The 23,481-nt window shown below is 38.1% G+C and overlaps 1 protein-coding gene across 4 annotated transcripts in view; it reads left to right on the top strand.

Annotated features, from left to right (window-relative positions):
- The window catches only part of EXOC2 (exocyst complex component 2), a 277,835-nt gene that overhangs the window by 192,402 nt on the left and 61,952 nt on the right, over nt 1-23,481 (top strand). For all 4 annotated transcript variants that reach the window (XM_045497613.1, XM_045497616.1, XM_045497614.1 and 1 more), the window contains one exon: nt 4,542-4,683. In XM_045497613.1, coding sequence (XP_045353569.1) covers nt 4,542-4,683 — 142 coding nt within the window. The remainder of the gene's footprint in view (nt 1-4,541; nt 4,684-23,481) is intronic.

The raw sequence follows: 23,481 nt of genomic DNA on the forward strand, positions 1-23,481 counted from the left end.
TTCTGTATGTATCTGTTAAGTCTATTGGGTCCAGTGTGTTGCTCAAATCCATTGGTTCCTTGTTGATTTTCTGCTCAGATAATCTGCCCATTGCTGTAATTTGGGTGTTAAATTCCCCTATTATTGTTGCTTTATTATCAGTGAGTTTCTTTATGTTTGTTATTAGTTGATTTATGTATTTTAGTTCTTCCATGTTAGGGACATAAATTCTTGCACTTGTTAGGTTTTCCTGATGCATAGACCCCTTAATTATGATATAATGTTCTTCTTCGTCTTTTGTTACAGTGTTTGTTTTAAAATCTGGTTTGTCTGATATAAGTATGGGTACTACTGCTTTCTTTTGATGTCCATTAGCATGATAGATGTTTTTCCATCCCTTCTCTTTCAATCTGCAGGTGTCTTTAGGTCTAAAATGAGTCTCTCGTAGGCAATACATAGATGACTCCTGTTTTTTGTATCCATTCTGTTACCCTATGTAAATGTAGTCCTTTTACATTCATTGTGATTATTGAAAGATTGAATTTAGTGCCATTGTATTGCCTGTATAGTTGATGTTTCTGGTGATCCTCTCTGGGCCTTTCTAATATTTGTTGCTTTTGGTCTTTCATTTTTTTCTCCACTCAAAGAGTCCCCCTTAAAACTTCTTGCAGGGCTAGTTTAGTGGTCACAAATTCCTTTAATGTTTGTCTGGGAAATTCTTTATCTCTCTTTCTATTCTGAATGACAGCCTTGCTAGATTAGGAATTCTTCACTGCATATTTTTCCAATTCAGCACACTGAATATATCCTGCCACTTCTCTCTGGCCTGCCAAGTTTCTGTGGACAGTTGTTCTGCTACAACCTGATCTTTCTTCCTTTGTAGGTTAAGGACTTTTTTTCCCTTGTTGCTTTCATGATGCTTTCTTTCTCTCTGTGTTTTGTGAATTTGACTATGATATGCCTTGATGATAACTGGCTTTTGTTGAATTTTTTTTTAATGTTTGTTTATTTACTTTTGAGAGAGAGATAGCACAAGTGGAGGAAGGGCAGAGAGAGAGAGAGAGGGAGACAGAATCCATAGCAGGCTCTAAGCTCTCAGTGCAGAGCCTGATGTGGGGCTTGAGAGCATGAATTGTGAGATCATGACCTGAGCCAAAGTCAGATGCTTAATCAACTGAACCACCCAGGTGCCCCAACTTTTGTTGAACTTAATGGGAGGTCTCTGTGTTTCTTGGATTTTGATGTCTTGGTCCTTCCCCAAATTAGGGAAGTTTTCAGCTATAATATGCTCACATAAACCTTGTGCTCCTTTTTCTCTCTCTTCATCTTCTGAGACTCCTATGATATGAATGTTATTAGGTTTTAATAAATCACTGAGTTCCTAAGTCTGTCTTTGTGATCCCTGACTTTTCTTTCCCTCCTCTTTTCAGCTTCATTATTTTCCATAATTTTGTGTTCTGTATCACTAATTTGCTCCTCTGCCTTGTCTATTCTCGTTTTTATGGCCTCCTTTTGGGTTTACATCTATCTCGGTGATAGCATTTTTAATTTTGGCCTGACTAGATTTTAGTTCTTATATCTCTGCATAAAGGGATTCTCTGGGGTCTTATATGCTTTTTACAAGCCCAGCTAGTATCCTTACAATCGTGTTTTTATTTTTTATTTGTTTTGACAGAGAGAGAGTGAGTAAGTGCTAGCGGGGGACAGGGGCAAAAGGAGAGAATCCCAAGGAGGCTCCACTCCACCAGCACATAGCCTGACCCAAGGCTTAAACTCACAAACCATGAGATCATGACCTGAGCTGAAACCAAGAATCAGACACTTAACTCATTGAGCCACCCAGGTGCCCCATAAATCATGATTTTAAATTTTAGTTTAGACATCTTACTTATATCTGCATTGATAAGATTCCTGGCTGTCATTTGTCCTGTTCTTTCATTTGAGATGAACTCCTCTGTCTTGTCATTTTGGAGGAAGAAAAACAATGATGATGATGATGATGATGATGATGATAGTAACAATAATAATAATAAATAGAATGAAATAAAAAATTAAACATCTTTTAAAAAATCAAATAAAGGAAGCTAGATCCTAGGTGTGTTTTGGTCTGCTTGTTAAGAGAAGCTTGATAGAATATAGGTATAAGAAAAAAGCAGAAAATGGGGCACCTGGGAGGCTCAGTCTGTTAAGCATCCTCCTTTAGCTCAGATCATGATCTCACAGCTCATGAGTTCAAGCCCTGTATCGGGCTCCCTGCCAACAGCTCAGAGCCTGGAGCCTGCTTCCAATGGATTTTGATGTCTCCCTCTCTCTCTGCTCCTCTCCTGCTTGCACTCTGTCTTTCTTTTTCAAAAATAAATAAACATTAAAAAAAAATGTTTAAAAGAATAAAGAAGAAAAGACATTAAAATTTAAAAAAAACTAAAAGTTGAAATAAATATATAAAATAAAATGTAAAAAATTTTCTCTTTCTGTATCAAAGAAACAAAAGAAAACAACACCAACAACAAAAAAGAAGCAAAATTCAAACAAACAAAAAGGAACCCAAGTGAATCTAGATCCAGTTTCTCCTAGTGCTGAAATTTTGCAATACTCTATGTACAGTAGACTGAGCACATGGAAGGGATTTGTGCTGGTCCTCTTGGGGAAGATACTGCCGCTTAGTTTCTCAGGTCAGCTTGCTACAGTGGAGCTGTACCTGGAGTGGGCAGTGTGGCTTTGGTGTAATGGCTCCATTCTCTGTTTGGTGGTGCTGTTTAGCTCACTGGAGTCTGTCCCTGTTGGGCTAATGGTGAAACTGGCTCTGCCAACTCTCAAATCTCCAGAGGAGGAAGTTCTTAGTATTCTCACTGACAGAGGATTACCTCTCCTGTGTTCCCTGCTTCTGTCAGCTCCCCACCTACCCCAGAGTTGTTCACCTACCAGTTGGTGCCTCCTTCCACAGTTTTACCTCAGGCTTGGCTGCTTCAAAATGCTGCATTTAAAAAAACCCTGAGGTATGGACTCAAAATGATCCTCTGGGGGAGGGTCTCCCCGCACTGAGACCAGGAAATGATCATGCATCTGTGCAGCAGCAGCAGCTCAGACTTTAGGGTAAATTGCAATACACAGCTGGTGCGAGGGTTTGCTGCCCTCAGCCAGCATCTTTGTTCTTATATGGGTGAACATAGAAGCTTGATGGGATGGTGCCTGCCCGGTCTTTTGCCTTGCAGAGGCCTTATCGCCACTACCAAATGCACTCTAAGCAGGGGAAGTGCTTCTCCCTATGCCACCCAGGGGATCTCAGACTGTACTGTCTGCTCCTAGGCCTCTGCCCTGCTTTCTTAGTGGAGCACTGCCAGGCACTGACCTCTGAAACTTCAGACTCTGTGCTCCACTGTGTATAAAAAACTTGTAGTATTGAAACCCTCTCCTTTTTTCTCTGCCATTGATATTGGGGAACAATTTTCTTGTGCAGTCCCCTGTGCATGTATTCACTCTTTCTCTCTAGCTGCATTCATGGGGAGTACTTTCTTGAGCAAAGATGACACACTGCACTCTCCCCATCTCTCTTTGTTCCTCTCCCTCCCCTCTGCATCACTGCAGCTCTTCTCTCCCCCAGTTCACCTCTCCACACCAGGTACCAGCCCTGTTTTGTCCCTCAAATTAGGCAGATTGTTCTATTAATCCTCAGATCGATTTCCTAGGTGTTCAAAATGGTTCGTTGTTCTAGCTGTGTTCGAGGGCCAAGACAAGCCCAGGACCCTCTTACTATTCTGCCTTCTTAACTCCTCCCCACTATTGCTTGTTTATTATCTCTTCTGTGACCGCTCATATTATCCTATTTGAATTTCTGTTTCTTTGCATATAAGAGTTCCTGGATCTAAGTCTCTTCCTTCCTAATTTCCACCCCTTTACATTTTACTCAGTGCTTTGAAGTACTTATTACACTCAATTTCAGTCTCAGTAGTGACCATTGGTTGCTCCAATTAATGTACTCCGTTGTTAGCTTTTTTGAAATCATGTGTATTATCTCCATAAAGTCTTGTGTTGTATTGTACATTAATCTCCTTAAATGTTTCTAAGTTCAAGTTGTTGCTTGTCTTTTCTACATCTGAATTTTACTTCTTCACAGATATTCCTGTTTATAGCTGCTAGACTATGTGGTGTAGAAGCAGACAGATCACCAATAGTCCACTGCAGAGGCCCCGGGGCCCACAGATTCTTTACTCTCAAATTTAGGACTCTACCTACCTACTCTGCAACATCTTGGCCTCTTGAGTGCCAGTGAGACCAGGCACAGACTTGTAGGACTGAGGCTACCTTCCTTACCCTGTTCTATTCCCACTACCAGCAGGAACTTGCAGTTCATGTAGGCTGAACTTTCTGTGTATAGTCCATATGTGGTAATTAGTTCTTGCTAAATACCTGTGGTCTTTGTTACTGAAAATAAATAAAAATCATGATTTTTGTAGGAAAAATTATAAGTATTTTTAAAATATACTGAAGTATTTATATTATTTTACTTTTTCCTTCATGCTCAAATAGACAACTCACAGTTTTTCTTTATTATGTGTTTATAGGTTAGCATGGCCTCATTGAAAGAATTAGACCAAAGACTCTTTGAAAATTACATTGAGTTGAAAGCAGATCCTATCGTTGGCTCCTTAGAACCTGGAATTTATGCAGGCTATTTTGATTGGAAAGACTGCCTGCCACCAACAGGTAAATGGTTTCAATTTACTGAAGTTCTCTAAAAGTAGTCCAATACATCTAGAGTAATAAATATGGATACGATATTATCAATCAGTATATTCTTTTTTTTTAAGTTTATTTATTTTGAGAGAGAGCACGATTGCCGAGGAGGGGCAGAGATAGAGGGAGGAGAGAATCTCAAGCAGGCTCCATAATGACAGTGCAGAGCCTGATGCGGGGCCCAGACCCACAAACTGTGAGATCATGACCTGAGCCAAAATCAAGAGTCAGTCACTTAGCCAACTTAGTCACCCAGGTGCCCCTCAATTAGCATATTCTTAAAATGTTTTTCTTTTATTCACATTTTTTCTCATATTTACTCAAGGATTAGTTTGATTTTAACGTTTTACTAGCTTAAACCCATTTTTTATAGTTTGGATATTAGTGTACTTTATATTAGTAATATTTAAGACTTAAAATTATTCTTAAATTCCAGAAGATAATTAGTTACACCTTATAGTATTCAACCATTTTAGTAACATGTACCTTTTCCCCGCGATGTGGCTTCATTGCATAGATATACTATGAGTGACAGTTTTATATGATAACTTTGTGACTATCATCCAAAAATTTAAGAAATCTGGTCACTTCTATATATGACCTAATTATTAATGCTGAAAGGTGAAAGAGGAAAAATGTGTAAGAGTATGATCATTATAGTAATTTAGCAAAAAAAATTGGACCACAGAAGGATGATTGACACAGTTCCAGTATTATTTCTGTGACATCAAATGAAGCCATTTAAATCACTTCATGATACATATTTTAAAAATAACTATTGCTTGCTGAATCAAACTTCTCGATGCGTCAAATGTTTATGATTATGTGTGGATTATGTGTAGTATGAAATAGTGTGAAATACGTAAAACCAGGCTCCCTATTAACCTTTTTTATAAGAGTCTTACATAGAAATGGTCATGTTGATGTTAGGCATAGATTCTGTTTAGATGTATATATGTAGATATAGCAGTGAATTGTTAATAGGCTTGAGTTAATTTTCATTCTTTTACCTAATTGTTTAAACCCTTTTTTTTTTATTGTGTAGTGCATTTCTTAGATGATGATTAAATTGTTTAATCTTTAAATACCTTTGGATTTTTATTGTGTGGTGTTAATATTAGGTGATAACATAATTTTGATGCTAGAAGTCAAAACTAAAAACCATAATCATCAAATTAAAGATATTCGGGGCACCTGGGTGCCTCGGTCAGTTGGGCGTCCGACTTCGGCTCAGGTCATGATCTCATGGCTCAGTTTGAGCCCCATGTTGGGCTCTGTGCTGATGGCTTGGAGCCTGGAGCCTGCTTCAGATTCTGTGTCTCCTTCTCTCTGTCTCTGCCCCTCCCCTGCTTGCACTCTGTATCTGTCTCTCTCTCAAAAATAAATAAACATTTTTTTAAAAAAAGGTATTTTATGTGACTATATAAGTATTTGATTTTCTGACAATCATTATAGTCCTATGAGTCCTTCTGCCTACAGCTGGCCATAATTAATCTTTTTTCCTTAAACTCTGTTACTTTTCTATACACATACTTTGTCCAAACTGGATTATAGTTCATGTCCAAATGTATCCTTTTGTAATTCTTTTTTTTTTTTAAGTGTATTTGTCTTTAGAGAGAGAGAGAAAACACACACACTTGAGCATGAGTGAGGAAGTTTTAGAAAAAAGGAGAGAGAATCCCAAGCAGGCTCTGTACTGTTACTGTGGAGCCTGACGTGGGGCTCAAACCCACGAACCATGAGATCATGACCTGAGCCAAAATCAAGATTCAGATGCCTAACCGACTGATCCACCCAGGTGCCTCCAAATATATCCTTTTAAAGTTTAACTCAAATTCTGTTCATATTTTACAATCCTTGCAATACCTTCCCATTATATTTACAGTAAAATGTGCAAAACAGGACAGGACAGGGCAGGCCCTTGACTGGTGCCCTGGTTGCTTGGCCCATCATCCATGAGTGTACCCCATGGTCTCTCTCCAACTGCACTTTAGCACAGTGAGCCTTTTTGTTGCCCATATCTTTTTGTTTCCAAATCCTTCCACCTTACCCCTTCAAGACTGGTTTTTCCCTTTGCTTAGGCAGTAATTCTCCCTTCGTAGAACTGATTCCCTTTTATCATTCAGGTCTTAAACTTAAATATCACCATACTAGCCATCCAACCTGAAGAAATGACATGGCCAATGGGCAATAAGTGTGGTGTTTTAAATTTAACCTGTGAAAACTATTCATATTTTACTTGTAAAATAATTACTTACAAGGGAGAATGCTGTAGATGTGGTTTCAGCACTGGCCTTTATACTGGTTGAACTTATTGCAGCTAAATCTATGAGGTCACAGTTAGTGGGTTAATTATCACTTTAAGTGAACACACATGACTTTTAACAACAAATTATCATTCTCAAGATCATCAGTCAGTAGCCTCTGGAATTTTTCGTCTATAATCCCTTTTCAGAACTCTTGGGCCCAGATTTTGGAATTTCAATATTTTTGGATTTTAGAAAGACATAGTGCATGTGCCATATATTATGTTACATTCCCAGCAAGGATTTCTGCAGGGAAACATGTGAATACTTAGATGAGGAGTGCTAATGTAGTATCCTTATTCAAATCAGGTGAGAAATGCCACCAGAAGAATTCATCACAAATTTGCAAATTCACAAACAAAATTTTGCCTCTTGAATTCTGTACCTCCAGTATCTAAACTACTGCTTGGTACATAAGTCTGGTCAGTAAATATTTGTTCAGCGACTACTTGGATGACCTCTTTGTAGCTACCATGGGTGCCTCTGCTAGTGTCTTCACTTCCTGGTCTTCTCTTCCTTAGCTGGCCTGTACATGCTTCAGGGTCCATCTATGAAAGGAGTGGTTTTTCTGGAAAGTCTTCCTCCATCAACCCCAACAGGACTCTTTTTTCCTGAATCCCTACTACACCCTTTAACCTCTTTTATAATTCTTTAGTATATGTACATAATATATATATTTTTGTATCTGTTTTTATTCCCCAATTTTGGAGGAATTTTTAATGATGTGAGGAGATTCTTTTCACATTTACAGACTTCAAATTATTTAAGTATTTTTGTAGAGCAATGACTGAAAGTTTCAGAATTCCAAGGGATGGATATTAGAAGCGTTTTCAGTAAAATCTATTTTCTACTCAGGGTAACAGTGCACAATACTGAGATATTGCCCTTACTGTTCCTGGACCACTGCTAGTGAGCTAAATGTCACTGCCCTGCCCTTTCCCCCAGTCTTAGAAGAATTAGACAAAAATTGCCAAGTGCTGTGGACCAGCCTGATAACTGCTTCTCCTTCGTCTGGGCTGCTTTCACCTTCCAAGACTGCTGAGAGGGATGGCATCTGGTGACCACTTTTCCTTTTTCATTTGGAACACCTCGTGTATACATAAATAAATTATCTCATAGGGAAAGAAAAGCCTGAGCCTTGCTATGCCAGACTTTTGTGGAAATAGTTTAGCAATCCCAGATATTCAAAAATAAAGCAGTTGTTATAGACAGGCCATGTACACGCAAACACACACACATGCACACAGGCATGTACATCCTAAGTTTTAAGTCTCTTGCAGGCAGATGGCTTTAGTTGATTTGTGTCCTTATAACATCTGACTAAGTGACTTGCATATAATTACCACTTACTACCTGTGGTTCTAATTTTCTAAATTTTGGCAATCTTAAAATAACCAGATTATTTATAATCTCTTGTGAATCCAGGGGGTAGGACACTAAGCACTAAACTAGCAGCTGTAGGCGCCCTAACTGTAAATCACAATCCCCATCACTCTTCTCTTTACAACCCAGCTTTTAAAAAGTTATGTCTTCCCTCAAAGAGTCCATGCTAGGGCTATCTGTGTTCTTGTGTCACTTGATCTCTCTCATCCCCTGAAGCCTGCCACATCCCCGCCCCCCTAGTTGAGACTGTTCTCACTGAAGCTACCTCTGATGCTATACAGCTGACCCTTGAACACACAGGTTTGAACTATACAGTTCCACTCATACATGAATTTTTTTTAACACAGCACAGCACTGAAAATGTATTTCCTCTTCCTTATTTCTTTAATAACATTTTCTTTTTTTGTAGCTTACATTATTGTAAGAATACAGTAGAAATGTATTATATATAATATATAAATATATAATATATATTGAATGTATTATATAATATAAATATATAATATATATTGTATGTATTATATATATTAAATAATACACAGAATATACAAAATATGTGTTAATTGACTGTTTATGTTATTGGTAGGACTTCTGGTCAACAGTGGGCTATTAGTAATTAACTTTTTGCACAAAGTTACAGTAGATTTTCCATTGTTTAGGAGTCAGCACCCCAAACTCTGCATTGTTCAGGGGTCAGCTGTAGTTTGGAATCTGTGATGCAGACACTTCATATTCCGTGTTTCTGTAGTACTCCCATTGTTGAACTCCCTTCCTGAGACTTTCTGTGGCATCTCTGATCCCACTACTAGTTGACAGCCCTCAGCTTCTTTGGTGGATTGGCTTCTCTTCCTCTGCATAGCCTTACACTGCTGGTATCCCCAGGACTCTATCTTTCTCTCTTCTTGCCAGACTGTCCTCAAACTATCTCTGAGTGATTTCATCCACCATAATTTAGATAAAATCAGACTGACTGGTGCCTCCAGCATCTACATCTATAGCCTAATCTCTCTACTCTGAGATCAAGGTCTTCCTATCAGCCTTCCTAGTAGATGTCTCCACTGGAACATTCCAGAGACCTCTTCAGCTTAGCAAGTCCAAAAGCAAACTCATCACCTTTGCTTTCTCATCATCACCACATCAGCTCTTTCTGCTGCTGAACCTCCACTCAACTGGGAATGGGTGAAGACCTCAGCTAAGACTCCCCTCTCCATCTTGTTCAAGAAAACACTTGGTTATGAGTCTCCTCATTTCCATTTCTGAGTTCTGCCCCTCATCATTTTTCACTGTTTCTTGTCAAGATACTTGAGGGTTCTCTTCTTCGTACCAGCACCCAATCTTGCCTGTTTCAGGTTCACTTCTGCCTTTTTGGAAAACTCCTCTTTCTAAAATATAAATGAGATCTGTCACTCCTCTGAAACGCTTCAGGATGACCTATTATCCCTCAGGCTTAAACCTAAACTTGCTAGACATTGCTTACACTTAATTATGGCTATCCTTTACCTCCCTCATGCTTCTTCCCTATACCTCTTACACATCCCTTCTCTAGGCAACTGGCAGTCAGAGCCATTTCAGTCCTGAAAGCCTTCTCCACTCCTGCTCTTTTTTGATAAGTAGGCACTGCCTCCTCTGTGAAGCTTTCCTTCCCACCTCCTTGCACACCTCCAGGTTGGGTTGGTCTCCCTCATCCCTCCTGCTCCTGAAGCAGTTTTCTGTCCCTCTTGTACATAGGAATTGTCATCATCTGCTTGCTGCTGTTCTGCTGTGCTGGGACTCCTTAGCACAGTGGCTGACTTTTTCATATCCACACTCCCAGGGTTTAGCAGAGTCTACATAACAGAAGATGCTCTGTAAATGCTTGTTAAGTGAACAAAGTTGGGTAGTTTATTAGTATACAGTCTTAACTAAATCTGTAGGTCAGTCTTCAGTTTGTTATCTTTCAAGTATTTGCTACATGGTTTTGCAGTGGTTATTCTAATTTTTTTCAATAAAAGAGTTAATCATGTAATCTTCTAGTTTCCATTATTCTTGTTGACTTTTTTTTAGGTGGTACGCAGTAGATATTATTTGTTGAATTGAATTAAAATAAGCCTTTAATTTTTTTTTACATTTTTTAACATTTATTCATTTTTGAAAGGCAGAGAGAGACAGAGTGCGAACGGGGGAGGGGCAGAGAGAGAGGGAGACACAGAAACAGTAGCAGGCTCCAGTCTCTGAGCTGTCAGCACAGAGCCCGATGTGGGGCTCGAACTCACGGACTGTGAGATCACGACCTGAGCCGAAGTCGGCCGCTTAACCGACTGAGCCACCCAGGCACCCCAAAATAAGCCTTTTAGCACTCATGTTCTTATCTTCTGTGAATTCTCATATGGTAGTTTTATGCACTCCCTAAAGTTTGAACAATTGCATCTGAGTTAAAATGTGAATATAAAGTATATCCCACACATCAGTAGTTCTGTGTGGCATTGCCTAGTTTTAAGTGAATTTAGTTAAATTTAATATTTTTTCCGATGATTAGCATGTGTTGAACATAATTGTTAGCACTGACATTGTTCTTAAATTATTTGGTATTTGTTTAAGGTTATGAAATTATTTGTGATGTTTCTGTGAGAATGGGAAAAATCATGACATAGCCACTCCAAGTTTCCTGCATGTTCAATGATTGCTACAACAAGGCTTGGTCACTAAGCTTCAGTCTCCACTAACACTTGTTCATATCTATCTCCATTGAAACTCTGGTTGTTACTGAGAAACATAATTTACTTGTAAATGTTGCAGAGGAGGGCTGTCTTTCCACCTCCTTCCCCACCCCAGACTTGGAGCTTCCCCTAATAAGCAGTTAGGTGCCTTTAGTGCATGCTGAAGACGAGCAACAGCAATCACAGAATTCCTGATGGGGTAGGACTGAGGTCTTTCTTATTAGCTCATCCCTTTAAGGGGTGTCTTTGGAAAAGAGCAGTTCAGGAGGTCTTCTTTTCCCTAAAGGGGCATGGTCCTTTTACTACTTCAGAGGCTGTGATTGCTGGCCACTGTTATGCCATGGTGGATGCCAGGAAATGACCTCAGTGAGGAGTCACAAGAGAGCAAGGAGTGTGGGAAAGGCAATGCCAGGCTGTTAGGGATTTTTGGTTTCTATTTCATCCAATTAGATGATTTCAGTGATTCAGAGTTTCCCAGTCCTCCCGTTATATAATATTTATTTAAGGTACTCAAAGTTTCTTCTCTACTACCTTCATATTTTCTCAGCCATAAAATTGAGCTAGTTTAAGCCACTGATGTGAGTAATAATGTGAGTTTAAGCCACTGATGTGAGTTTAGGCCACTGTTGTGGCCTCTGGATAAATTTTTTGTAGAAAATTAAGATTCTCCTGCCTGTGTGACATTAAGTGGTATGGCTTTCGCCTCCTTTTTTTTTTTTTTTTTTTTTTTTTAAATAAACATCCTTTCAAGAATAGAAGGCACATGGCACTGCAGTGTCAGCAATTTATTTACTCTTTCCCAAAATTCCAAAAACACTTAGAAATTGTCAGTGTTTGTTTCCCTTTTATAAACTGTTTTTAATACTGTTCTTTGTGTAGTTTTGACTTCATGATCACTAACTGAACCTGTCTTGCATAGTCATATAGTGATTCTTAGTTTGTTTAAAGTTGACTTAAGTTGAGACCTCATGTAAAGTGAACAGCCAAAATAGTTTGACTATTAATCTTGCAAAATAATTTCAATTAACAACATTAGTATTATCTTTAGAGTTTTCATCTTGAAAAACTGAATTTTGCAAATCAGATAGGTAACTGATTACTTATTACTGTAGTTGGCAATAAATTTAGTTTCTGATACTGTATGTAGTAATTAAAAAAAATCCAGTTGATTAATTTCATGATTCAAGAAGAGATATCCGTTAGAGCCATTGCTATGCTTTTTTAACCTGACAGTTGGATATTTAAATTACTGTCACCCCTTTATTTGTGTACATGTCAAGAAAGATTATTCTGGTTAGTTATGAGTCACCTAACTGATTGTTTAATTGTTCTATTATCCATAGTTATTAAGAGCTCTGAGTATTTGCATTTGATAAATTTTAACTAAATTTTTTTTTTAATTTTTTTTTTCAACGTTTATTTATTTTTGGGACAGAGAGAGACAGAGCATGAATGGGGGAGGGGCAGAGAGAGAGGGAGACACAGAATCGGAAACAGGCTCCAGGCTCTGAGCCATCAGCCCAGAGCCTGACGCGGGGCTCGAACTCACGGACCGCGAGATCGTGACCTGGCTGAAGTCCAACGCTTAACCGACTGCGCCACCCAGGCGCCCCAAATTTTAACTAAGTTAAGAATATTGTTTTCCATTTACAGATGCATATGGAAATTCACATCTTTATAATAGATTAAATAAAAATAACTTTTCTTTAAATTTTTACTTAAATTTGGTTTTAATGATTTTTTTCTATCTAAAAGGCATATAAACATATATGTATTCCTTATATATATTTAATTAATGAATTTAAACTTAACCATTTTTACATAGGTAGTTAACTTTTAATTATCAATTTTTATTGAAGTATAGTTGGCATACAATATTATATTAGTTTCAGATATACAGCATAGTTACTCAGCAAATCTGTACATTGTGAAATGCTCACATAGTAAATATAGTTACTGTATTTCACCATTCAATGTTATTAAAATATTAATGACTATAGTCCCTATCCTGTACTTTTCATCCCTATGACATATTTATTTTATATAACTGGAAGTATGTACCTCTTAATCCCCTTCATCTATTTCAGCCATTCCTCCACCCACCTCCCCTTTGGTAACTATCAGTTCATTCTCTGTATTTATGAGTCTTTTTCTGTTTTTGTTTGTTTTGTTTCTTAGATTTCACATATAAGTGAAATCATATGATATTTATTTTTTTCTGTCTGACCTATTTCACTTAGCATTATACCCTCTAGGTTCATCCATGTTGCAAATGACAAGATTTCATTCTTTTTTAATGTCTGAGTAATATTCCATTGTATGGAACCATAAAGGTACCATATCTTTATCCATTTGTCCTTTATCCAAGGATGCTTGGGTTGCTTCCATATCTTGTTTTTGTAAATAATACTGCAATAAACATAGGGGTGCATATGTCTTTTCATGTTTTTGTTTCATGTTCAGGTGCTTTTGTTTTCTTCAGGTGAATACCCAGAAGTGGAATTACTGGGTCATATGGTATTTCTGTTTAATTTTTTGAGGAAACTTCATATGGTTTTTTTATTGTGGCTGCACCAATTTATATTCCCACTAATAGTACACAAATGTTCCCTTGCTCCATGTCCTCACCAGCACTAGTTTTCTCTTATCTCTTTGAACTAGCCATTCTGACAGGTGTGAGGTGGTATCTCATTGGAGTTGTGATTTGCATTTTCCTGATGATGTTGAGCATCTTTTCATGTGTCTTTTGGCTATCTCTGTATCTTCTTTGGAGAAATGTCTATTGAGGTCCTCTGCCCTTTTAATTGTATTATTTGTGGGGGGTGTTTGTTGTTGTAGGAGTTCTTTATATAGTTGAGATATAAACCTTTAATAGATGTTATCATTTCCAAATATCTTCTCACATTCAGTAAGTTAGTTGCCTTTTCATTTTGTTAATGGTTTCCTTTGATGTGCAAGAGCTTTTCCATTTAACCAGTACCAATTGTTTATTTTTGCTTGTTACCTTTCCTTGAGAAGACAGATACAGAAAAATTCTCCTAAGGCTGATGTCCAAGAGATTACTGCCTATGTTTTCTTTTAAGAGAGGTTTTATGGTTTCAGGTCTCACATTTAGGTCTTTACTCCATTTTGAGTTTATGTATGGTATAAGAAAGTGATCTAGTTTTAGTCTTTTGCATGCAGTTGTTACAACATTATTAATTGAAGATACTTTTTTTTTTTTGCATTGTGTATTTTGCCTCATTTGCTATAAAGATACCATATAAGCATGGGTTTATTTCTGAGCTCTCTATTCTGTTCCATTGATCTATGTAGCTCTTCCTGTGCCAGGACCATACTGCTTTGATTATTATAGCCTTATAGTATATCTTGAAACCTGGAGTTGTGATACCTAGAGCTTGTTGTTCTTTCTCAAGATTGCTTTGGCTATTTGGGGTCTTTCATGGTTCCATACAAATTTTAGGATTATGTTCTAGTTCTGTAAAAAATACTATTGATATTTTGATAGGGATTATGTTGAATCTGTACCTTGAGTATAGACATTGTAACTCTTCCAATGCAGGAGCATGGAATATCTTTCCATTGTTTTGTTTCATCTTCAGTTTCTTTCATCAGAGTTTTATAGTTTTCAGAGTACAGGTCTGTCTCTTCCTTGGTTAAGTTTATCCTTATGTATTTTATTATTTTTGGTGTAATTGTAAATGGGATTAATTTCTTAATTTCTGCCACGTTATAATTTGTATATAGAAGTGCAACAAATTTCTGTATATTAATTTTGTATTCTGCAACTTCACTGAATTCATTTATTCCAATTTTTTTTGGTGGAGTCTTTAAAGTTTTCTGTTTAGTATCATGTCATCTGCAAATAGTGACAGTTTTACTTTTTCCTTCACCAGTTAGATGACTTTTTTTTCCTTTGCGATAGCCATGGCTTGTTTTTGTTGTTGTTTTCTAGTTTCTAGCGTCTTGACATACAGAAGCAGACACAAGCAAGGCAGGCAGCACTAGGTATACAGAAAGGAGTGGCCTGGGCCAAGGCCCAAGCATCCCTCCCCTCCATGCAAGGTCCCTAGGAGATGCAGCTGACCCAGCCTCTGTGGAGCAGAGGGTGAAGGGGGACACAGATCTCTGGGGATGTGGGCAGGTTAGGCAGCTTCCAGAAAAATGGAGCAGAGAGTGATTCCTAGAGGTAAGGCCTTACAGTACCCTGAGAAACAAAGAAACCAGGACCTTCCCAGGGTGTTCCAATTTTTTCCTCATTAAAAACTTTTTTTTTTTTTTAATTAGCACAAACAAAACCAAATTGAACAGCTTTAAAGTTCCAAGCAATCTGAATCTAGGGGGTATGCATGTGGCCAGATGTGCTTGTGTGAACAGCAGCTACTGAACTGTCCCAGGCCTTTGACCCCTGGGGAAACCCCTACACCCAGTGCACAAGCCCCCATGTGAGGGAATGGCAGGGTCCCAGGCAAGTTGCTACACTGGTCCCCTTCCTTGTTAAGCACCGCTGGCCCCAGCCCAGGGAAGATCCATAGAGAAGGGTCACTTGAGCTCCCCAGCTCCTGATCCACATTGCACTTGGGTCACAAGTTGGGGTTTGAGGCAGCAGGGCTTGGCAGTGACAGGGCTCTCTGGCAAGGATCAGGGAGAAATAGAGTTGAGGAAGAGAGCATGTGTGCACACACATGCTCACCACCCACCAGTTAACAGAGCTGGGTCTGCAAGTGTCAGAAAGGCTGAAAAGAGAGTCCTGCCATGATGGAAAAGCAGCAAATCCCGGGGCCCTTCTGCTCTTTTTAGTGCCACACTGACGATAAGTGGGTATACTCTCTGGAATAAAGATGGTAAGAGTAGACATCCTTGTCTATTTCCTTATCTGTGATAAGGGGGTAGATAAAGGATTACCAATTTTCTTGATCATTTCAAAGAACCAGCCTCAGGTTTCATTGATCTGTTCTGTTGTGTTTTTACTCTCTATTTCATATATGTCTGCTCTAATCTTCATTATTTCCTTCTTTCTGCTGGTTTGGGGTTGTTATTCTTTTTTACCTTCTTTAGGTGTAAATTTAGATTGATTATTTGAGATTTTTCTTCTTGATGTAGGCCTTTATTGCTACAAACTTCACTCTTTATTACAGCTTTTAGAGCATCTCAAAGGTTTTAGACTGCTTTCATTTATCTCCATATATTTTTTGACTTCCTCTCTGATTTCTTGGTTGACCCACTCATTGTTTAGTAGAATGTTATTTAACCTCCATGGATTTGTATTCTTTCCAGATTTTTTCTTGTGGTTGATTTCTGTCTAGTTTCATAGCATTGGTAGAAAAGATGCACGGTATGACGTTAGGCTTTTCAAATTTGTTGTGACTTGTTTTGTGGCTTAACATATGATCTCTTCTGGAGAATGTTCCATGAGCACTTGAAAAGGATGTATATTCTGCTGTTTTAGGATGGAATGTTCTGAATATATCTGTTAGATCCATCTAGTCCAATGTGTCATTTAAAGCCACTGTTTCCTTGTTGATTTTCTGTCTGGCTGGTCCTTGTGGGAAGGGATCTATAGGCACTTGGGAAAACTGCTGAGGCCTGCTGGTTTGTCCACAGAAGAATGCCTCATGTGCTGTTACCAAGCTAGGTGGAGAGGGTTGGCATTGTGCTGCTTCTGTAGGTGTCCATGTATCTAGGTTGGGATATGGGGAGGAAGATGGTGCCTGCCAGCTCTTTTGTGATTGAGAAGGTTCCAAAGATCTCTGCTCCTCCAGCACAGGCTTTGAGATCATTAAATAAATCTCCTTCCCATATATCCCAGGCATTTTCAAATTGCTTCTTCTATGCTATATCTCACCAGTGCTGTTTGCTGTGCTGTCTCTTTAAGGGTGGGGATTCAGTTTCCTCTCACCCTCCCTGCTCTTCCAGGCCAAGCCAGCCAGGTTTTAAAAGTCCAGGTGTTAAGAACTCTGTAAGTCAGGCAACTCTGGCCTTGAAAGTCAAATTTTATGGAGATTTGTCTTCCTAGTACATGCCCTCTGTGCCTGGGAATCCCAGCCCAGTCTACTCTTCTCCCCTCTCCATGCCCACAATATCCCTCCTTCCTGTGGACAGTCCCACAGGTTCATTTGCCTCCTGACCCCATTTCATTTCCACCCTTGCTACCTACTCTATTAAATGTGGCCCTTTCTCTACATTTACCTGTGGAGAGTCTGTTATGCCAGTCTTCTGCTCATATTTTCTGTTTATCTACACTGATTTGTGTTTATCTAATTGTATCTGTGGTTCGAGGTAAGCCCAGGATCCTCCTATTCCACCATCTTCTCTGGAAGTTTTCTAGACCATTTACACTTAAAATAATGATAGTAATGTACTTATTGTCATTTTGTTCACTGTTTTCTGGTTGTTTTTGTAGTTCTTCTCTGTTCCTCCTTGCTTTCTTATGATTGACAGTTTCTGTAGTGTTATACTTCAATTTCTTTTTTTTTTTTTTTTTTTGTATCATGTTTTTGGTTTGTGGTTACCATAAAGTTAAAAAATGGCATTTTTTTCAGATAATAACATTTTAAGTATATAGCAATATATTTTACATTGATGGTCACTTAAGTATGAATACATTCTAAAAGCACTGTACTTTTACTCTCCACTTATACATTTTATGTATATGTTATATTTTACATCTTTTTATTTTGTGAATCCCTTGACTGATTTTTTAGATATAATTAATTTTGCTACTTTTGTCTTTTAATCTTCATATAACTTTGTAAGTAATTGAGTACTATCTTTACTATATGTTTGCTTTTACCAGTAAAATCATTTTCTTCCATAATTTAGTTCAAATTATTTCCTTTTCTGCTTGCGTCCCTTTATCATTTCTTGTAAGTCCAGTTTAATGGTGATGGACCCCATAACTTTTGTTTGTCTTGGAACCTCTTTCTCTCTCATTTATTTCTGGATGATAATTTTGCTCAGTAGAGTATTCTTGATTGTAGGGTTTTTTTCTTTCAGCACTTTGAATGTATCATGCCACTCCCTTCTGGCCTGCAGAGGTTCTGCTGAAAAATCAGTTGATAGCCTTATGTGGTATCCCTTGTACACAACTCTTTGCTTCTCTTATGCTGCTTTTAAGATTCTCTATCTTTAATTTTCAACATTTTATTTATTTTATTTTGAGAGAGAGGGAGGAGCAAGTGAATGAGGGAGAGAGAGAGAAAGAAGCGGGGCTCATGCTGCCCCAATGCAGGGCTGGTGCTCACCTGAAGCGGGGCACAAGCTCACCCAAAGGGAGGCTTGAGTTCACCCGATGCAGGACTCAAACTCATAAACCATGAGATCATGACCTAAACCGAAGTCAGATGCTTAACAACTGAGCCACCCAGGTACCCTAATTTTCAGCATTTTAACTATTATGTGTCTTGGTGTGGACCTCTTTGGGTTCATCTTGTTTGGGACTTTTTATACTTTCTGGGCCAGATGTCTGTTTCCTTCCCCAGGTTAGCGAAGTTTTCAGGTATTATTTCTTCAAAGAGGTTTTCTACCTCTTCTCTCTTCTCCTTCTGAGACTCCTATAATGTAAATGTTATTACATCTGATGATGTTTCAGAGGTTCCCAACCTAGTCTTATTTTTTATTATCCTGCTTCTTTTAGCTGGTTAACCTCAGTACTTTCTGTTACCCTGTCTTACAGATTGCTTATCCCTCCTTTTGCATGCTCTAATCTACTGTTGATTTGCTCCAGTGTATTTTTAATCTCACTTACTGTATTCCTTTGGTCTAATTGGTTAATTTTTATATTTTCCATCTCTGTTGAAGTTCTCACTGAGTTCATCCACTCTTCTCTCAAGTTCAGTGGGCCTCTTTATAACCATTATTTTGGACTCTTTATCAAGTAGATTGCTTATTTCTGTTTTGTTTAGTTATTTTTCTGAAGTTTTGCCTTGTTCTTTCATTTGGAGCATATTCCTCTATCTCTTCATTTTGTTTTACTTTCTATGCTTCTTTCTATGAATTAGGTAAAACTGATACCTCTCTCAGGCATATTTAGGAATGCCCCTACATACATGGTGTTGCCTGGTGGCTTAACTAGCTGGAACTATAATGGGCATGGTCTGGTAGTCCTGGGGGTGTTCTGTGCCAGGGCTCCCTTGGTGTGGGATTGCTGGAGTCAGGACAGAGCAGTTCAGCGTGCTCCATGCAAGAGACACCCCAGTGGGATGGCTGGACCTGAAGTGGATGAGAGCTGACAAATCCCATGGTACTCTGCACTGGGGCCACCCTGTCGAGACTGCTGGAGCTGGGACAGGCCCAGGATACTCTTGGCAAGGGGCACTCCAGCAAGATAGCTGGAGATTTCGTGGCCAAGGGCTGGGGCTGCCTTGGTGGAACACCTGGAGCTGGTTGGTCATAGGTGAAGATGCTGCCTTGGAAGGATGTTGATGATGGTGTGGGCAAAAAGCCCAAGATTTATTGAGGTGGCAGGCCAGCTAAAGCACCTGGACCCAATTCTTGCCTGTGTTATCAAGGTAGAGGGAGAACATAAACAATATTTCTCACTTGCACCTCCAACCCTGGAGAGAGTTTAGTAGCAGTTTCTTACTGTTTTGTGGACTCTCTAGGGTTAGAAATGGGTTTTCCTCACTTATAGTCTAGTTTCTTGTGAAACCACTGTTCTTTTGTTGTGCCCAGCTTGGGCAAATCTGTCCAGGGGCCCTTTAGTGCTATCCCTCCCCCTTGCAGTTTGCAGTTTTGGGCGGTGGGTTTCCTGTAGTTACCATATCTTCATTGCTCTCACCTCATGTGGTCCCTCTATCCTTTGTTGTGCAGGGCCTTTTCAGTGAGCCCTCAGTTATTCTTCAGGAGGAATTACTCTATATGTAGGTATAGATTCAGTGTGTCCATGAGAGAACATGAGTTCAGGATCTTCTATACCACCAGCTTGGAGACAAAGACAAATGTACAGCTTTTGTTAAGTCTGTAGTCAGTCTGTTCAAGAAAATTTCAGTTTTATTTTAAGATCTCTACCTTTCAGAATTTTTCACACATTTACATTGTCTGAACTTTGTAATAGCCACTGGATAGCTATGTTATTTTTTGCCTTTTGTAACTTTCAGTGATTCAGAGCTGAGGCCAGTTCAGCATTTCTAGAGAATAAGTTGTTAGAAGAATGGAGATAAAGAAAATAGTATCTTTTATTTGATTTAAAAAAATGGAAAACTACATATCTTGAAGCTTGGTTTGTGCTTTTTGAGAAAAGGGATCATCAAAATATTTGAAGACCTGTGTAAAATAATAAGTTGGGTATGTTGTATGTGTATGAATTTATATACACACATACATATGTTATTATATATATATACATAGCATTTATTGAGTATGTACTATGTACCAGGCAGAGGGCTTTACATGGATTATCTGAGTTAATCCTTATAACAGCACCTCAAGGAGCAGGTGATATTTTTATTCTTATTTTATAGATGACGTCATTGGGCACAGAAGAGAGTAAGTAATTGCCTTAGGTAACATAGATAGGAAATGGTGGAGCTGGATTCAGAGTTCACATCCAGACATCCCCTACCTGAAAGCACTATCTTGTGACGTGATGTTAGGCAAAGAGCTAATAACCTCCATTAAGAATCTATTAAAAAAGACAGAAGAGTAAACACAAATCATGAAATTCACAAAAGAACTAAAATGATCAAAAACATGAAAAAATACTAAAAATCTTCAATATTAAATACAAATTTAAAAAAGCATTAAGTTTCGTTTTCATAAAGTATGCTAGAATGGCAAATGTTTTTTTTTTTTTTTTAATTTTTTTTTTTTAACGTTTATTTATTTTTGAGACAGAGAGAGACAGAGCATGAACGGGGGAGGGGCAGAGAGAGAGGGAGACACAGAATCGGAAGCAGGCTCCAGGCTCTGAGCCATCAGCCCAGAGCCCGACGCGGGGCTCGAACTCACGGATCGCGAGATCTGACCCGGGCTGAAGTCGGACGCTTAACCGACTGAGCCACCCAGGCGCCCCTAGAATGGCAAATGTTAAAAAGCCTGATAATGCTTTTTGGCAAAAGTACTAAAAAGAAAACTATCCTATCATATTTTTAGGAATATAAATTGGCATATCTATACCAAACTATTACACATTAAATATTGTGCATTCTTTATAATGGAAGAGGTTGCTTTTAAGTAGAGGTAGCTGTTCTATAGTAGATGAGATGGAGACACACAGATACTGTTCATATATTTGGTAGAAAAATATTTTCATTATTTTCTCACTTTTATTTTAAAAAGACAACATACAATTTACAGTTTGTAAAATTTGTCATGTGCAAATGTATCTTGACAAGGGGTGGGAGGTAGAATTTCAGAAAAGTATAATTTTCTACTTTAGAATTATGTGTTATTTGAGTATTTTCAAGGAACATTCATTTTTACTTTGAAAAGAATTTTACATTTTTAAAAAAGAAGAAAAACTATCCATGGAGTCAACATACTCAAAAAGAAGCATGTAACACTAATTTTTTTCATGGGCACGAACTTGATTTAATAGTCAAAGAAATGACATACAGGGCAAATCTAGAATTTCAGCAAATCATTTGAAACTTGTTCCTGATTTGCTTTTGGAATCATCATTGCTGGAGTAATTATAGCCAGGGTGTCTTAAGGTCAGCCTAGAGGGAAGCCTCTAGTTAGTGCAAGAGGATTTTTGAGAAACAGAGTTCATTCAATAAGATGATTCCAGGGGCGCCTGGGTGGCGCAGTCGGTTGAGCGTCCGACTTCAGCCAGGTCACGATCTCGCGGTCCGTGAGTTCGAGCCCCGCGTCGGGCTCTGGGCTGATGGCTCAGAGCCTGGAGCCTGTTTCCGATTCTGTGTCTCCCTCTCTCTCTGCCCCTCCCCCGTTCATGCTCTGTCTCTCTCTGTCCCCAAAATAAATAAACGTTGAAAAAAAAAAAATTAAAAAAAAAAAAATAAAAATAAGATGATTCCAAAATTTGTTTAGAAAAGGTGAGGACTTTGTATAGCCAAAACAATCTTGAAGAAGAACAAGAAAGTTGGTATACTCACACTACTTGATTTAAAGACTTTTTAAAGCTACTGGAATGAAGGTAGTGTGGTATTATAATAGGATAGATAAATAGATCCAGGAAATAGAAAATATAAAAAGACCTACACATCACAGTCTGTTGATTTTTAACAAAGGCACCTAAACATTTCCATGAAGAAAGGAAATCTTTTCAAGATATGCTGGAACAAGTGCATAAATATATGAACAAGCATTTCACAAAGAAGATACATAAATGGCCAATAACAAATTAAAGGTATGCACCATTATTTGTCATCAGGAGTAAATAAGTAAAAACCACAATGTGCCACTACTTCAGACCTACTAGAATAGCTAAAATTAAAGAGACTGATGAAACTACATGTTGACAAGGATGTAGAACAACTGGAACTCTCAGACATTGCTGATGAGCCTATAAGATGGTAGAGCCACTTTGGAAAGAGCTTCTTATAAAGTTAAACATAAATCTACCCCTTGACCTACCAATTCCACTTCTAGGCATTTTCCCAAGAAAAATGAAAAATAAGAGCATGAGTGGGACTTGTACAATGTGGTCATCACAGCTTTATTCATAATAGCCCAAAACTGGGGACAACCAAACTATCCATCAAGAGGAGAATGTATGAAATTATAATATATTCATACAGTGCAACAATATCCATACAATGGGGGTGCAACTTATCCTTGTTATTGTTGTTACCCATCAATGTGGATAGGTCTCGAAAACATGTTTAAGTGAAATAAGCCAAATACAGAATACATAAAATGGGATTCCATTTAAGTGAAATTCAAGGACAGGCTAATAATGTATGGTGACAGAACCAGAATGGTGATTACCTGTGGGAGGATGGTGGGAACTGATGGAGAGGCACCTTCGAAGTGTTATATGTCATGGTTATGGTAGAGGATACACAGTTATGTACTTTAATCAAATCCCATCATATTGTACACTATATGCGCATTCACTATATGTAAATTTTACCTAATTTTTTTTTTTTTACCTAAAAAAATGACTGGAAAAAAATTTAAAGTCCTGCAATAAAAATTGAATTACTGGAAAAGAATACACAAAATAAAGAGGCATAGTTAGAAATGTAAAAGAGAACTTGACGTTTAAGTTAAACGGAGGGGATAAGTTTGCTAATAGATTTATTTTTTTATTGATAGAAAAGTGTACTCCATGAAAAGAAAAAATTATTGTAATACTTATTCAGGTGTAAAAAAGTTAACATGTGTGAATTGAATAAGAATAGTTATGGGGATGGCTTAATTTTACAATAGGAAGAAAGAGATAATAGCTTACTAAGAGCTAATGCATAAATTCTAAATGT

The sequence above is a fragment of the Leopardus geoffroyi genome, chromosome B2 (genome assembly GCF_018350155.1).
Source record: "Leopardus geoffroyi isolate Oge1 chromosome B2, O.geoffroyi_Oge1_pat1.0, whole genome shotgun sequence".
NCBI lineage: Eukaryota > Metazoa > Chordata > Mammalia > Carnivora > Felidae > Leopardus > Leopardus geoffroyi.